This window comes from Bos indicus, chromosome 26, assembly GCF_029378745.1.
Source record: "Bos indicus isolate NIAB-ARS_2022 breed Sahiwal x Tharparkar chromosome 26, NIAB-ARS_B.indTharparkar_mat_pri_1.0, whole genome shotgun sequence".
NCBI lineage: Eukaryota > Metazoa > Chordata > Mammalia > Artiodactyla > Bovidae > Bos > Bos indicus.
In genome coordinates this window covers 7,186,681-7,204,883 of record NC_091785.1, presented here as the reverse complement: position 1 = coordinate 7,204,883, position 18,203 = coordinate 7,186,681, and the positions used below count along the sequence as shown (strand labels likewise).

The following is an 18,203-nucleotide window of genomic DNA, read 5'->3' as shown; positions in this document are numbered from 1 at the left end:
TCCCAAACTTGGACTGCCTTTGGCCACTGTCTCAGAGGCTCTTTTCTGGACCTTTGAATTTTATGAGCTTATGCAGCATAGAAATATGAGCAATGCATGCCTATGCAGGTAACCTAGAAGAATTGATACAGCAATTGTGAGTTTGGAGTTATAAAACCATATGAAAGTGATTAGATAATATCCATGAGTTAAATAAAAACATTATGGATATCCCTGCCAAACTTTCTGCTCTCTGGGATAAAAGAATTAGAATTATGAAAGAGCCAGCTGTCTGGAACATGAGGGAAGCCCACTGTGATCTTGGCATGCCCTAGAGCCTCATGAGAAGCTAACGTGGGTCACACAGAGCTGTGAGGAGAGGACAGCTGGCACCATGATTTAACCCCTGGAATCAGCCACTTCAGACATCACTAACTTTGGACTATGCTGTTTTGTGACTCAGTACCTTCTCACTTACCAGTCGTGGTTGAATTTCTATCACTTTCTACTAGGAGGTTGTGAAGGATGTATTTGTGTATCAATAGATCAATGTGTATCAATTTGTGACTTAGATGCCTCTCTTCTTTGCAACATAATAGGGCCTGGTCATTGCCCACACCAAACTGCCTGGCAACAGACAGGGAGATGGATGGGGTCAGGGCATGGCCTAACCTTCCCTCCATCTCCTCTACAGGTTTTCATGAAATGTGAAAAGAAAAGGTCCCCCTCCACTTCTTGTCAGGGGTGTGACCTTGAAACAGTTACTTAGGCTATATTTTCTTTAGCTTTGCTAAAACGATAGGAGTTTTAACCATAACCCCTTCTACAGTTATTGTGAAGTGTCCATGAGATGAGCCATGGCTCCAAAGATAAGGAGGAAGTCACGTTTTGCCATAGCTCTTGATTGGCTCTCAACTCCAGCTTCAACCAGAGCCAGAGCTTCTGGGAGAAGGTGGGGGTCAAGTACTGGGGCACGTTCTCCAGAAATCTGTTAGGATCGTCTATGGATGTGTGCTGAGTTGTGTCCAACTCTGAGCAACCCTGTAGACTGTAGCTCATCAGGCTCCTCGGTCCATGGAATTATCCTGGCAAGAATACTGGAGTATTCTGGGTTGTCATTTCCTCTTCCAAGGATCTTCCTGACCCAGAGATAGAACCTGAGTCTTCTGTGGCTCCATTGGTAGACAGATTCTTTACCACCAGCGCCACCTGGGAGACTGAGGATCATCTATCGTGCTGTGCTTAGTTACTCAGCCAGGTCTGACTTTGCAGCCCCATGGACTATAGCCCACCAGGCTCTCTCCATGGAATTCTCCAAAAGAATACTGGAGTGGATAGCCATTCCCTTCTCCAGGGGATCTTCCCAACCCAGGGATCAAACCCAGGTCTCCCTCAGTTCAGTTCAGTCGGTCACCATACTGTCACTCGGGGCAGGTGCCTCCCTGTCCTTCACCACAGCTCAGTGGATCTTTGAAGTGGATTCTGTGGACTCTGAATCTATTCTTACAACCTACCATCCCAGCTTTACTAGCCCCTTCTCTTCATTCCATCTACATCTCAGCCCTGACCCTTCAGAGTCTGTTTGGGTTTTTCCATGAATTAAATACCCTCTTGGGCACCTCCACAATCCCTTCTTTGCATTTTTCCACTTCCAGAATTTTATTTCATTTAAATGGTTTCTTCTCAGCCCTAGTGGATGAGCTTGATTAATAAGAACCATTTGGAATTGTTGTTTAATCTCGCCAGATATTCATTTAAGAACAGGTATGCAACTCAGAGGTGACATAAGGACATGATCACTAGGAGGCTCTGAGACTTTTTGTAGTGGTAAGATGCGGAGAAGGCAGTGGCACCCCACTCCAGTGCTCTTGCCTGGAAAATCCCATGGACGGAGGAGCCTGGTAGGCTGCGGTCCATGAGGTCACTAGGTGTCAGATACGACCGAACGACTGCACTTTCACTTTTCACTTTTCACTTTCATGCATTGGAGAAGGAAATGGCAACCCACTCCAGTGCTCTTGCCTGGAGAATCCCAGGGACGGGGGAGCCTGGTGGGCTGCCGTCTATGGGGTCGCACAGAGTTGGACACAACTGAAGCACCTTAGCCTAGCCTAGCCTAGTGGTGATGAGAAACTCACCTTTTCTGCGCCTGACCCAGCTGTGATGACTGGAGCAGTGGCAGTCATCCTGGAACCATAAGGACCCCTCCAGTGAGGACAAGTCAAATGAAACAGAGAAAGAACCTGGTCTTTCACAGTACTTTTTGAGCCAACAAATTGACCAGCCTTGGAACTGCTCAATTTTCAGACTTCTTGTTATATGATAGACGAAGTATTCTTATAATGTAAACTGTTCATTTGACAAATATTTAGTGAACACCTAGGCATTCTTCAAGTGGCAAGGGACACAAGAGGGAGCAACATAAAAATCCCTCATAGAGTTCCTTCCTTCTGGTGGAGGAAAACATTGATAAATGGCTGAATGACATGTTAAACATGAACCTGAAACTTGTCATTCTTCCTGGCCCTTCTCACTGCCTAGAAGCTGATCTGAATAGAAGGGCTCCATTGACTCCATTGTCTCACGACTTCCAGCTGAGTTCAGCCAAGGAGAACTTCATCAGGAGACTAGAAGGTAGAGAAGAGAGAAGTCAGGGTATTTATCCCTCAGTTCTCCCCAAACCAAGCAGGGGTTTGGCAGTGGATGTTCCTTATCAGACCCACTCCAGTATTCTTGCCTGGAGAATCCCAGGGATGGGCGAGCCTGGTGGTCTGCCGTCTATGGGGTCACACAGAGTCAGACATGACTGAAGCGACTTAGCAGCAGCAGCAGCAGTTCCTTATCAGAAGCTACAGCTCCTGCTCCTGTTGAGCTTATCTGTCCCATGGCTTCAGCTCTCAGCAGGATCCAGTAATCCTGCTCCCTGGCCATTTACCACCAGCCCTCTTTGATCCCCTAATCCATTCCTCTCTCCCAACATTCATCCTTCTTTGATCACCTCCCTCTCCCAAGGGGCAGTTTCTTCTGCCAGAACTCTGACAGATGTAGGTGGTCAGTGCTACATAGAAAATTAAGAAGAGTTACAAGTACAGAGAAGACAAACAGATTTAAAGGGAAGTTTGAGAAAGATCTCATCAAGAAGGCGACATTAGGGCAAAGATATGAAAGAGTCATGAGATACCTGGGATGGAGGGACCTTCCAGGCAGAGAGAAAAGCCTGTGCAAAGGGCCTAAGATGGGCCTACCCCTGGGTGTTCAAGGAACATCAAGGAAGGTGGTGTGAACAGAACAGACATAACGAGAGGGGGAGGTGCGAGGTGAGGTTAGTGAAGCAATAAAAGAAAAAAGCAAACAAACAGGAACTATTAGTGCATTGTAGTTTCTGTAGGACACTGTACATGTGTAGAAGGGCCCTACAGGGGTGTGAACAGAGAGGCAGGCACAGATTGTTGATGGGATTACTTGGCTGCTATGTGGGGAAGGGACTGAAGGGGCCTGGCCAGAGCAGAGATCCCGGCTAGGAGATGACTGCATGGGTTGGGTAAGAAAAGATGGCAGTCATAGTCACAGATATGAGGCATGATTGAATTCTGGGCATTTTTGGAAGGTAGATCAGTCAAGTCTGTTGACAGAGCAATCGTGGCCTGTGAGATAGAAGAGTTAAAGATGACTCCAAGGTGTTTGGCCCAAGCACCCAGAAAGATTGAAGTTGGCATTGGGTTTGGGAGAAGCAGGACTAGAAAAAGGATGCCAGGGACTCAGTTCAGTACACTTGAAGTTTGAGGTGTGTGCCAGACTGTGTTTTGGAAGCTCCTGATGGACCATATCTACTGGGGATCACACCTTTGTGCGGTCCCTTCCCCTTGTGCCTGGATCGGCCTGGGACCTGCTTGAACTCATTGAAGGCAGCATATATGGTAGGGGACTGGGGCCTTGGGAAAGCTTGACATCTTCTGCTTTGCATCACAGGAAGCGGGCTGCCATGTAAGAAGTTGGCCCACTCCCAGGGGCCAACTACCATGCTATGGAGAAGACTGGGCAGCCACGTAGAGAGGCTCATGTGGGGGAAAACAGAGGCTGACAGTCCTAGCTGTGCCTCCAGCCAGCAACTGGCATTAAATGCTCATAAGCAGGAGGCATTACACCTTGCCGGTAGCCCCACCGACACCATGGGAGACCAGAGAATAATCTTACTAACATTTAGTAAATAATAAATTGCTCTTTTGGGTCTAAAAAACAAGATTTGAAGCATTCGTTCTCAACTGCAGCTGCTGCTGCTAAGTCGCTTCAGTCGTGTCCGACTCTGTGCGACCCCAGAGACAGCAGCCCACCAGGCTCCCCCGTCCCTGGGATTCTCCAGGCAAGAACACTGGAGTGGGTTGCCATTTCCTTCTCCCATGCATGAAAGTGAAAAGTGAAAGCGAAGTCGCTCAGCCGTGTCTGACTCCTAGCGACCCCATGGACTGCAGCCTACCAGGCTCCTCCGTCCATGGGATTTTCCAGGCAAGAGTACTGGAGTGGGGTGCCATTGCAACTGTGGACTATGGACTAAATATCACTAAACTATGGACTAAACGATGCGCTCAATTTCTCAGTTGTGTTCAACTCTCTGAGACCTCATGGACTATTGCACGCCAGGCTCCTCTGTCCATGGGATTTTCCAGGCAAGAATCTGGAGTGGGTTTCCATTTCCTTCTCCAGAGGAAATATTATTAGTATCACTAATAAGCTCTAGGCTAGAATGTAGCTTAGGAATGAGAGATAAATATGCTTCCCAACTGGAACTCTGTTTGAGCAGACTTACTTGTCCTGTCACAGAAGCCCAGACAGGGGCAAGCTCACTGTGCAGTGGAGAAGATTCTTGCCCTGGAGAAGTGGAGTGCCAGCCCCCTGTGGGGGGGCACCCACCCACCTGAAAGTGATGAGAGGCTGAGATGAGCATACAGATTATTTCCAAATTTATCAGTCAGATAAATGACCCCATCTCCTCTGGTACAGAGTGAGGAAAAGGGCAGAAAGCGGTCCTGAGTTTTACTAATTGAGCTGTATTCAAAAGAAAGAAACATTATGGGTATGGAAGGTGTTCCACCCGTACCCCTGCCCTATCGCTATAGATCATAACCCTTCCCTTGTCAGTTTTTTTCTACTACCTGTGCTATACAGGTGGTGGCTACTAGCCACGTGTGAGTCAGTTCAGTTCAGTTCAGTCGCTCAGTCGTGTCCGACTCTTTGCGACCCCATGAATCGCAGCACGCCAGGCCTCCCTGTCCATCACCAACTCCCAGAGTTCAGTCAGACTCACGTCCATAGAGTCAGTGATGCCATCCAGCCATCTCATCCTCTGTCATCCCCTTCTCCTCCTGCCCCCAATCCCTCCCAGCATCAGAGTCTTTTCCAATGAGTCAACTCTTCGCATGAGGTGGCCAAAGTACTGGAGTTTCAGCTTTAGCATCATTCCTTCCAAAGAAATCCCAGGGCTGATCTCCTTCAGAATGGACTGGTTGGATCTCCTTGCAGTCCAAGGGACTCTCAAGAGTCTTCTCCAACACCACAGTTCAAAAGCATCAATTCTTCGGCACTCAGCTTTCTTCATACATGACCACTGGAAAAACCATAGCCTTGACTAGACGGACCTTTGTTGGAAAAGTAATGTCTCTGCTTTTCTTTTTTCTTTTTTTTTTCAGATTTTCAAGATAATGTTTTAATGCAATATCTCAGAAAGTCAGAATGCAAAATAATAATAATAATAATAATGAACAAAATATCAACATTTTACATAAAAAGATCTGAGGAAAAAAGACATGAATGAGTAATAGCTGTAGGCTTTTCCCTCACCTCTGCTTTTCAACATGCATGTCTCTGCTTTTCAACATGCTATTTAGTTTGGTCATAACTTTTCTTCCAAGAAGTAAGTGTCTTTTAATTTCATGGCTTCAGTCATCATCTGCAGTGATTTTGGAGCCCCCAAAAATGAAGTCTGACACTTTCCCCACCTATATCCCTATGTGTGAGTATCTACATTTAAATTAATGTAAATATGTTAAATTTTAGTTTCTGAGTCACACTGGCAGCATTTCAGTCTCTGTCGCCACGTGTGGCTACTGGCTACTGTAGTGGACCGTGTGCTACACAACATCACCACATCAAGGCAGGCTCTCCGATGGAACTGCATGCGGTTTTTGTCTTATTCATCTTTGTATCGTCAGTGACGATTACCAGGCCTGACTCCAAGTCATTCAGAAATGTTTCTTGAATGAATACATGAAAATAGACTATTGTGATTTTGCTTTTCAAATCCACTCATTGCAAAGAGATTTCCTCTGTTGCTTTCTAAGCAACAAGATTTACAAATGGAACACAGATATTTTGTTAAATAAAATAAGTCAGTTGAAGAATATGTATTATATGATCTTATTTTTATTTAGAAATAAATATTTATATGCACTTTGATATACGTTTAAAAGCATAGGAAAAAGTCTTGAAAGATACCAGACTGTGTATACCGTCTAATGGTTGAGATTGGGGAAAAGAAATAAGGAGGAATTTTTTTTACTTAGAGAACTTGTTATTAGGGAAATACATGAGTTAAAAAACAATTAACAGGTGGTACGTTAATTTTCTTGATGTACAATGAAAACCATGGCTATTCTTAATAGCTAGTATTCATGAAAGGTAATTTTAAGGGTGAATAAAATATTAAGAAACAGTGTTGAAGTATCAGGACAAATCACAGCCATTGGCCTGGTGTGCATTACATGCAAACTGTGAAATCTGTTTCCTAAGGAGTACACAAAGTAACATTTTCTTTCCCCAAATATGCCTCCCTTGCTAAGCTTCAGAGAAAGACAGGGCCAGATGGTGCAGTTTGCAGTTTTCTGTTATACCTCCTGACCCAGCAATACACTTTCTCCCACCTCTGCTTATAGTAATTACTTTTGTTTATTGCAGGACCAGTCTTCACTCAGGGACTCGACCTAGTAACTGTGTGCGAATCAGAATTCTGGCACACTGACTGTGCTAATCCTCTTGCAGTCTTACTTTGCTCCTGGTTTGGTGGTTTACAAGCTCACAGATGCTAGACCAGGATTCAGTACATAAAATAAACACATTCTGTTTGACATGGCCAAATCTAAATTGCTGAAGCAGGACATTAAAGCCTGAAGCAGTGCCTTAAAAAGTGACGAGTGCCATATAACCGCCACCAAAAATCAACCTCGTTTCAAAACGAAGGTCTTTAAAAATGCTAGATACCACAGGGCTTTCTCAGAAGGGAAAAAAGAAAAAAAGGCTATCATCACAAAAATACTAAAGCCAAATGGAAATGACAGATAAAATAATACAAAAAGACATGTTTAATGATCAGTTCTGCTGTTTTATTTCATGCTCAGATGATGGGAGACAAATATTTTCGTCAAACTATTATGATGAATTTGAAGATATAATCACGCAGAAAAATGGCACTAAAGAAATAGTTTTTAAGATGAGCAGGATAGAAATGATTTCTTTGTAATCATTGTATTCATTGACTATTAATCATTCTTAAATAATGATGGATTCTAGCCTTGGGTAAAACTCCATAAGGATGAATTCCTCCCTTAGGAGCTAATAGTATTTGAAGAAGTTGAGCTGTTAAGTGAATTACTTCTTTCTTAATTTATTTTTCTGTTACTGTTTCTGTTTTTTAGACCCACTATGAAAATGGGGAATATATCATCAGGCAAGGTGCAAGAGGGGACACCTTCTTTATCATCAGTAAAGGAAAGGTAAGCTTTGGTGGCTATAGTATAATAATCATGATGCTAGAAGTCACTGATATGTCTACAGAAATCAAAATCCTGGATTTTTTTCCATATTATATTTCTCTCTCTGTGTGTGTGTATGTGTGTGTTAGTCTTTCAGTTGTATCTGACTCTTTCCAACTCCATGAACTAGAGCCCACCAGGCTCCTTGGTCCATGGAATTCTCCAGGTAACAGTAATAGAATGGGTTGCCATTTCCTTCTCCAGGAAGTCTTCCCTACTCAGGGAAGGAACCCGGGTCTCATGCATTACAGGCAGATTCTTTACTGTCTGAGCCACCAGTAAAGCCCTTATATTTCGAATTCTTTGCTATCTTGAAATGATACGCTTATCCTGAAGATAAGTTTCTGACAGACTTTTGTGACTACTGTCTTAATGCAGATTCCAGCACTGCCTCAAAGAGGTTGTTTGAAAGAAGTTTCAGCTGAAGACAAGTGGTGCTATCTTTTGAGTTTTGTAATATGTATGTATAGAAATAGCATGAAAATCACACCACAGGAACTCACCCCCTTGGTTATATTTCAGAGTACTGTAGGGGTTCTGGAAGAGACGTAGTGAGAATATACTGGAATTTTTTGACACATCCAAGATCTTTTTAAAACCAGGCATACCTTTTTTTCCCTAACCTTGTTTTTCAGGTCATGCAACTTAGCTTCCATGATTATTAATTACATAATAATATATGCTTGATTAGTATGTTAATTATGTGCATTCTAATATTACTATATTAAAATCATTATATTAAGTTTTAAGAAGTAGAAGGTGAACACACATAAGTCCCAATGGGAAGGAATAGAGAATGAGAAGACTAATGAGAGTAGGTTCAGGAGCAGGTAAATAAGTTGTAGAATTGAAAATTTCTAAACCTGTATGTTTTGTTTTAGTCAACTTGCTTTGACATTTAAAAATTTATAAAGGATAACATGGCAAAGATATTTTCCTTGTTACCACCAAACTGGCTTTTCCTTAGAAAATGTTATGAAACAGACATAGATGCAAACACAGGCCATACAACTACAAATGGATTTCCCTTTCTTCAAGTTCATTTCCAACTTGTTCAAGTTGATCTACAAGACTTTCTAGAACTAACACCCTCAAAAAGGTGTCATTTTCATTATAGAGGACTGGAATGCAACAGTCAAGAGATACCTGGAGTAACAGGCAAATTTGGCCTTGGAGTACAAAATGAAGCAGGTCAAAGGCTAACAGAGTTTTGCCAAGAGAACACACTGGTCAAAGCAAACACCCTCTTCCAACAACACAAGAGAAGACTCTCCACATGGACATCAACAGATGGCCAACACCGAAATCAGATTGATTTTATTCTTTGCAGCCAAAGATGGAGAAGTTCTATACAGTCAGCAAAAACAAGACCAGGAGCTGTGACACAGCTCATAAATTCCTGATTTCCAAATTCAGTCTTAAAGAAAATAGGGAAAACTACTAGACCATTCAGGTATGACCTAAATCAAATCCCTTATAATTATACAGTGGAAGTGACAGATTCAAGGGATTAGATCTGATAGACAGAGTGCCTGAAGAACTATGGATGGAGGTTCATGACATCATTGTACAAGAGGCAGTGATCAAGACCATCCCCAAGAAAAAGAAAGGCAAAATGGTTGTCTGAGGAGGCCTTACAAATAGCTGACAAGAGAAGAGCACCAAAAGGCAAAGGAGAAAAGGAAAGATATATCCATCTGAATGCAGAGTTCCAAAGAATAGCAAGAAGAGATAAGAAAGCCTCAGTGCAAAGAAATAGAGGAAAATAATAGAATGGGAATAGAAAGAGATCTCTTCAAGAAAATTAGAGATACCAAGGGAATATTTCATGCAAAGATGGGCACAACAAAGGACAGAAACAGTATGAAATTAACAGAAGCAGAAGATATTAAGAAGAGGTGGCAAAAACACACAGAAGAACTGTACAAGAAAGATCATCATGACCCAGTTAACCATAATGGTGTGATCACTCACCTGGAGCCAGACATCCTGGAATGTGAAGTCAAGTGGGACTTAGGAAGCATCACTATGAACAAAGCTAGTGGAGGTGATGGAATTCCAGTTGAGCTATTCCAAATCCTGAAAGATAATCCTGTTACAGTGCTGCACTCAATATGACAGCAAATTTGGAAAACTCAGCAGTGGCCACAGGACTAGAAAAGTCAGTTTTCATTCCAATCCCAAAGAAAGGCAATGCCAAGGAATGCTCAAACTACTGCACAGTTGCACTCATCTCACATGCTACCAAAGTAATGCTCAAAATTCTCCAAGCCAGGCTTCAATAGTACATGAACTGTGAACTTCCAGATGTTCAAGCTGGATTTAGAAAAGGCAGTGGAACAAGAGATCAAATTGCCAACATCCGCTGGATCATGGAAAAAGCAAGAGAGTTCCAGAAAAACATCTACTTCTGCTTTATTGCCTATGCCAAAGCCTTGGACTGTGAGGATCACAAAAAACTGTGGGAAATTCTTAAAGAGATGGGAATACCAGACCGCCTGATCTGCCTCTTGAGAAATCTGTCTGGAGGTCAAGAAGCAATAGTTAGAACTGGACATGGAACAACAGACTGGTTCCAAATCGGGAAAGGAGTTCATAAAAGCTGTATATTGTCACCCTGCTTGTTTAACTTATAATGCTGGACTGGATGAAACACAAGTTGGAATCGAGATTGCCGGGAGAAATATCAATAACCTCAGATATGCAGATGATACCACCCTTACGGCAGAAAGCAAAGAAGAACTAAAGTGCCTCTTGATGAAAGTGAAAGAGGAGAGTGAAAAAGTTGTCTTAAAGCTCAGCATTCAGAAAACTTAAAGTTATGGCATCTGGTCCCATCACTTCATGGCTAATAAATGGGGAAACAAATGGAAACGGTGAGAGACTTTGTTTTCTTGGGCTCCAAAATAACTGCAGGTGGTGATTGCAGCCATGAAATTAAAAATGCTTAGTCCTAGGAAGAAAAGCTATGACCAATCTAGACAGCATATTAAAAAGCAGAGACATTTCTTTGCCACCAAAGTTTCATCTAGTCAAAGCTATGGTTTTTCCAGTAGTCATGTACAGATGTGAGAGTTGAACTATAAAGAAAGCTGAGCACCAAAGAATCGATGCTTTTGAACTGTGGTGTTGGAGAAGACACTTGAGAGTCCCTTGGACTGCAAGGAGGTCCAACCAGTCAATCCTAAAGGAAACCAGTCTTGAATATTCATTGGAAGGACTGATGCTGAAAATGAAGTTCCAATACTCTGGCCACCTGATGCTAAGAACTGACTCATTGGAAAAGACCCTGATGCTGGGAAAGATTGAAGGCAGGAGAAGAGGACGACAGAGGGTGAGATGGTTGGATGGCATCACCGACTGGATGGACATGAGTTTGAGCAAGCTCTAGGAGTTGGTGATGGACAGGGAAGCCTGCCATGCTGCACTCCATGGGGTCACAAAGAGTTGGACATGACTGAGCGACTGAACTGTAATGAACTGAAGTTCCTTTATTTAAGTATAAAGCCATTTTTATTTTTTCATAAAGTACATTTGCACAAAGAGAAATAATCATAAATTAATTTTTGAAATGTATTTTTTCCTACCATTAAACCTATACAAACTGTTTTCTGAAATGAGGCAGGATTCTGTGGTGAAGTCTGAATCCCTGACGATGCCTCAGGAAGAAGCTGAGTTCTTAGTTCTCTGTACTTTCAATCCATCCATTCCAGTTGCATGAATACATGTCTTGTACCCCATCAGACTATAAAGCACCCAAGGATTCACAGTTGAACATGAAAAATATCTCTGATAAAACTTTATGCATGTGTCCTTGCAGTTGGGTTACATCAAAAAATCTCTCTCCATAAATGAGTTGAACAAAAATTGAGTAAGAGTTGTAGACAGAACTTCAGAGTTTGAATAATGATTGAGATGCATTTTGATTTTGTTTTTATTATATTGAATATACCTTGTATGCTACCATTAGAAAAAATATATCAAAGATTTTTATTTATTAAATGTCATTTAAAACCACATGGCTTTGCTTTGAATTAACAAGTGCGTAAGCATGTTGATTAAACAGATTGGCTTAACACAATGCTTATTGTTGTTCAATACTGACAGTACTCTCTTACAGAAATTTTGTGTGTCTATGTATATATTTGTGTGTCAGGGTGAAACATGAGAAGCATTTCATTTTAGATGAAGAGCAAAATAAAGATGCATATTATCCCCATTTCTGTTCAGTGTGGAGCTAAACATCCCAACCACTGAAGTAAGTCAAGAAAAAGATATAACTTTTGGAAATGAAGAAGTAAGGCAGTAATTAGTTACAGATGGTATGATTTTAGTTTCTTTTGTTTTTTATGTAGACAGATAAATTATTAGAATTAATATAAGCTTAGCTAGATCAACATTGTTCAGCAGTTTTTCCTTTGCTATTTTATATCTTCAAAACCTAACACAGTAGTCATTAGTTCCACTCTCTATCTAAATTAAAATTAACTAACTTAAAATATTCCGCTTCTTAGTAGTAGCAGTAGCCACATTGCAATTGCTGAATGCTGCTATTGTTTACAACTAGACACCTTACTATAAATTTTGAAGAAGCTGAATCATTTGGTAATATCTATCATTTTAATACTCAAAAGACAAAAGTCATGTCAGTTGATGTAATGAAAACATCTGACATATGTAACATTATGCACAATAAAAACTCTCAGAAAATTCAGAATATCAGAGATCTTCCTCAAATTACTAATTGATATATACAAAGTATTTACAGCTAACGTCACACTTAATACTGAAAGCAATGAGTGGAAAAAGAGAAGCCTTTTCAGGAAATGATATTTCAATGATTGGTTACCCATAGGTGGAAAAAGTCTTGATCTAAAGTTCATAGCTGTGATTAATACTATATTTAAAAATAAAATGCACAACTGTAAAACTTCTAGAAGAAAATTCTTATGGCTTGGCTAGGTCAAAATTTCCTAGCCATTATACCAAAAGCAGAGTCCATAAAACAAACAAAAGATAAATTTGGCATTATCAAAATTACAAACATCTTTTGAGAAAGACACTTTCATTATGAGAATGAAGAGATAAATTAAAAACTGAAAATGTTGGCAAATCACAGTGGCAAAGTGCTTATATTGAGCCTATGTAAAGAACATCCAAGTCATTTTAAAAAACCAAACTATCAAGTTTTTGAAAATGGACAAGGCCCTTAACTAGGCATTTGAATGAAGATGGTCAACACTGAAATCAGATTGATTATATTCTTTGCAGCCAAAGAGGGAGAAGCTCTATACAGTCAGCAAAAACAAGACCAGGAGCTGACTGTGGCTCAGATCATGAACTCCTTATTGCCAAATTCAGACTGAAATTGAAGAAAGTAGGAAAAACCACTAGACCATTCAGGTATGACCTAAATCAAATCCCTTATGATTATACAGTGGAAGTGAGAAATAGATTTAAGGGCCTAGATCTGATAGATAGAGTGCCTGATGAACTATGGAATGAGGTTCGTGACATTGTACAGGAGACAGGGATCAAGACCATTCCCATGGAAAAGAAATGCAGAAAAGCAAAATGGCTATCTGGGGAGGCCTTACAAATAGCTGTGAAAAGAAGAGAAGCGAAAAGCAAAGGAGAAAAGGAAAAAATATAAGCATCTGAATGCAGAGTTCCAAAGAATAGCAAGAAGAGATAAGAAAGCCTTCTTCAGTGATCAATGCAAAGAAATACAGGAAAACAACAGAATAGGAGAGACTAGAGATCTCTTAAAAAAAATTAGAGATACCAAGGGAACATTTCATGCAAAGATGGGCACAATAAAGGATAGAAATGGTATACACCTAACAGAAGCAGAAGATGTTAAGAAGCGATGGCAAGAATACACAGAAGAACTGTACAAAAAAGATCTTCATGACCCAGATAATCATGATGGTGTGATCACTGACCTAGAGCCAGACATCCTGGAATGTGAAGTCAAGTGGGCCTTAGAAAGCATCACTACGAACAAAGCTAGTGGAGGTGATGGAATTCCAGTTGAGCTATTCCAAATCCTGAAAGATGATGCTGTGAAAGTGCTGCACTCAATATGCCAGCAAATTTGGAAAACTCAGCAGTGGCCACAGGACTGGAAAAGGTCAGTTTTCATTCCAATCCCAAAGAAAGGCAATGCCAAAGAATGCTCAAACTACCACACAAATGCACTCCTCTCACATGCTAATAATGTAATGCTCAACATTCTCCAAGCCAGGCTTCAGCAATATGTGAACCGTGAACTTCCTGATGTGCAAGCTGGTTTTAGAAAAGGCAGAGGAACCAGAGATCAAATTGCCAACATCCGCTGGATCATGGAAAAAGCAAGAGAGTTCCAGAAAAGCATCTACTTCTGCTTTATTGACTATACCAAAGCCTTTGACTGTGTGGATCACAATAAACTGTGGAAAATTCTGAAAGAGATGGGAATACCAGAACACCTGATCTGCCTCTTGAGAAATTTGTATGCAGGTCAGGAAGCAACAGTTAGAACTGGACATGGAACAACAGACTGGTTCCAAATAGGAAAAGGAGTATGTCAAGGCTGTATATTGTCACCCTGATTATTTAACTTACATGCAGAGTACATCATGAGAAATGCTGAACTGGAAGAAACACAAGCTGGAATCAAGATTGGCGGGAGAAATATCAATAACCTCAGATATGCAGATGACACCACCCTTATGTCAGAAAGTGAAGAGGAACTCAAAAGCCTCTTGATGAAAGTGAAAGTGGAGAGTGAAAAAGTTGGCTTCAAGCTCAACATTCAGAAAATGAAGATCATGGCATCCGGTCCCATCACTTCATGGCAAATAGATGGGGAAACAGTGGAAACAGTGTCAGACTGTATTTTTTTGGACTCCAAAATCACTACAGATGGTGACTGCAGACATAAAATTAAAGGACGCTTACTCCTTAGAAGGAAAGTTATGACCAACCTAGATAGCATATTCAAAAGCAGAGACATTACTTTGCCAACAAAGGTCCATCTAGTCAAGCCTATGGTTTTTCCTGTGGTCATGTATGGATGTGAGAGTTGGACTGTGAAGAAGGCTGAGCGCCGAAGAATTGATGCTTTTGAACTGTGGTGTTGGAGAAGACTCTTGAGAGTCCCTTGGACCGCAAGGAGATCCAACCAGTCCATTGTGAAGGAGATCAGCCCTGGGATTTCTTTGGAAGGAATGATGCTAAAGCTGAAACTCCAGTACTTTGGCCACCTCATGCGAAGAGTTGACTCATTGGAAAAGACTCTGGTGCTGGGAGGGATCGGGGGCAGGAGGAGAAGGGGACAACAGAGGATGAGATGGCTGGATGGCATCACTGACTCGATGGATGTGAGTCTGAGTGAACTCTGGGAGTTGGTGATAGACAGGGAGGCCTGGCATGCTGCAGTTTGTGGGGCTGCAAAGAGTCGGACACGACTGAGTGACTGAACTGCACTGAAGAATGTAATTAACAGAAAGTATTCAATTTGTTTAAGAAGCAAATTTTATTTAAAGACGCTAGCAAAAGACTAAAATGGCTAAAACATTTGAAAGGACTAGGAATATATTGGGGAGAATTACTTTAGTAGATATAAAGACTCATTGTAAGGTTGAAGTAATGAAGCAAATGTAGTCTTAATTCTATTAAGAACTAGGTAAATATGTCAGAATAGGAATAGTGAGCTCAAAAATCCATGATCTATGGAAACTTGATTTGGGACAGCACTGGTAACGTAGATTCCAATACATAAAACTGGATCGCAGTGTACAGAAAAGTCAATTCCAGACCTCAATGTAAAAGAGAAAAATAGAAAAAAGCAAAAGACAATGTGGAGAATATCTATATCATGTTTGGATAGGGAAGAATTTCTTAAATGAGAATTCTAAAGCATCATCAATAAGGAATAATATGGTTAAATATGATCACATTTAAATTAATAAGTTTGGTGTGAAGCATCATAAACACAATAAAAAGATAAACTACAGTCTTATGAATCAATGAAAATGACAATCAGTTCAATAGAAAAATCAGCAAAAATCATAATCAGATATATCACAAAAAATACTAATTGCCCATAGGATAATAAAAGCAACAAGTGTTGATGACAGCTTAGTACAAAATGAACTTTCATTCACTGATGGTAGAAATGCATTAATAAGTTGTTTTGACTTCTTTGAACCAAGACTAGTTAATACCTAGTGAAAGAGAAGATGCATGTACTTTATAACCACGTTCTTCATTCGTGAAGTAGTGATCCTAATGAAACACTTACCCATGGCTACCACGAGACATGCAAAAATATTCATGAGTAGTGTTAATAGCGCAAAACTCAAATATAACAACATAAACCTGGAAAAACTCACATATATATAAGAATTAATAAATTATATAATATTCATATAATGGCATACTATACAAACAGGAAATAAACTATATCCACATATATTAACATGGATGAATTGGATAAGTCAAATGGAATGCTGATCAAAAGAAACAAGTTGAAGGATACGGGTGGCATGATATTTATATTAAGTTTAAAACCAAGTAAACATATGGTATTTATGCATGGAATGCATGGAATGAGGTACATGTGAGTACATGCATAGGCGTTCATTAAATTAGAAGTACCAGAAAAAGAATCATGAACATAAGTTTCACCAGAGATGTTTTGTGGGAGGGCATGGGCATATAGTGAATGGGATTCTAATTCATTACTGTGTTGCACAGAAGATTCAGTTGTCAGTCAGACTCATGGGAGTCATAGATCTTACCCAACTGAATTTAACTAATAACTCAAGGGATGCAGGCAAACCAAGCTCAGAAGAAGTTTCTTTCCTTGTATATGCCCTAGATGATCAGATATACCTCTTAAAAGTGTATTGTTTTTGTTTGTTTGTTTGTTTTTTACATTAGGGAATATTTTTTTGGTATAATAGGACCAGTTTTTGAGCAATATGTGCTGAACATTGCTTAAAAAGGGAGTTGCTTTGATTTGGGGACTCTGACTCCTTATTTTTATATTGTATTAATCACACAGGTAGGAAAATGTTTACTTAACCCTATTCTCCAGCTGGGTCTGCCCCCACATATCTTTGGTTTCCATATTTCTTTACAACAAACATTGTTTTGCTTATAAAACCTGCTGAATCTGTATAAACACATTTTTTTGTTGTTGTTTTTGAGTTGTTTTTCATTAAACATGTTGGTTGAATACATTGATATTATTGTATTCATGCTTTATTCTGTATTCATTCTTCAATGAATAAAAGATTTTGGATTTTGAGTTTAAATTTATGTGTCTCATTTAAAACACGTAATTTCTATTTTGATTCCTAATTTTAAAATTTTATTGTTACCATCTTTCTAAATTCCATATATATGCATTAGTATACTGTATTGATGTTTTTCCTTCTGGCTTACTTCACTCTGAATAATAGGCTCCAGTTTCATCCACCTCATTAGAACTGATTCAAATGTATTCTTTTTAATGGCTGAGTAATACTCCATTGTGTATATGTACCACTGCTTTCTTATCCATTCATCTGCTGATGGACATCTAGGTTGCTTCCAGGTCCTGGCTATTATAAACAGTGCTGCGATGAACATTGGGGTACACGTGTCTCTTTCCCTTCTGGTTTCCTCAGTGTGTATGCCCAGCAGTGGGATTGCTGGATCATAAGGCAGTTCTATTTCCAGTTTTTTAAGGGATCTCCACACTGTTCTCCATAGTGGCTGTACTAGTTTGCATTCCCACCAGCAGTGTAAGAGGGTTCCCTTTTCTCCACACCCTCTCCAGCATTTATTATTTGTAGACTTTTGGATCGCAGCCATTCTGACTGGTGTGAAATGGTACCTCATAGTGGTTTTGATTTGCATTTCTCTGATAATGAGTGATGTTGAGCATCTTTTCATGTGTTTGTTAGCCATCTGTATGTCTTCTTTGGAGAAATGTCTATTTAGTTCTTTGGCCCATTTTTTGATTGGGTCATTTATGTTTCTGGAGTTGAGCTGTAGGAGTTGCTTGTATATTTTTGAGATTAGTTGTTTGTCCGTTGCTTCATTTGCTATTATTTTCTCCCATTCTGAAGGCTGTCTTTTCACCTTGCTAATAGTTTCCTTTGATGTGCAGAAGTTTTTAAGGAAGATGGTAACAATAACCCGGTGTACGAGACAGCAAAAGAGACACTGATGTATAGAATAGTCTTATGGACTCTGTGGGAGAGGGAGAAGGTGGGAAGATTTGGGAGAATGACATTGAAACATGTAAAATATCATGTAAGAAACGAGTTGCCAGTCCAGGTTCAATGCACGATACTGGATGCTTGGGGCTAGTGCACTGGGATGACCCAGGGGGATGGTGTGGGGAGGGGGGAGGGAGGAGGGTTCAGGATGGGGAACACATGTATA

The 18,203-nt window shown here is 40.4% G+C and overlaps 1 protein-coding gene across 4 annotated transcripts in view; it reads left to right on the top strand.

The window, feature by feature from the left end:
• Positions 1-18,203, top strand: part of PRKG1 (protein kinase cGMP-dependent 1) — a 1,416,234-nt gene that overhangs the window by 1,154,501 nt on the left and 243,530 nt on the right. For all 4 annotated transcript variants that reach the window (XM_070781204.1, XM_070781203.1, XM_070781205.1 and 1 more), the window contains one exon: positions 7,665-7,742. In XM_070781204.1, the coding sequence (XP_070637305.1) occupies positions 7,665-7,742 (78 nt within the window). The remainder of the gene's footprint in view (positions 1-7,664; positions 7,743-18,203) is intronic.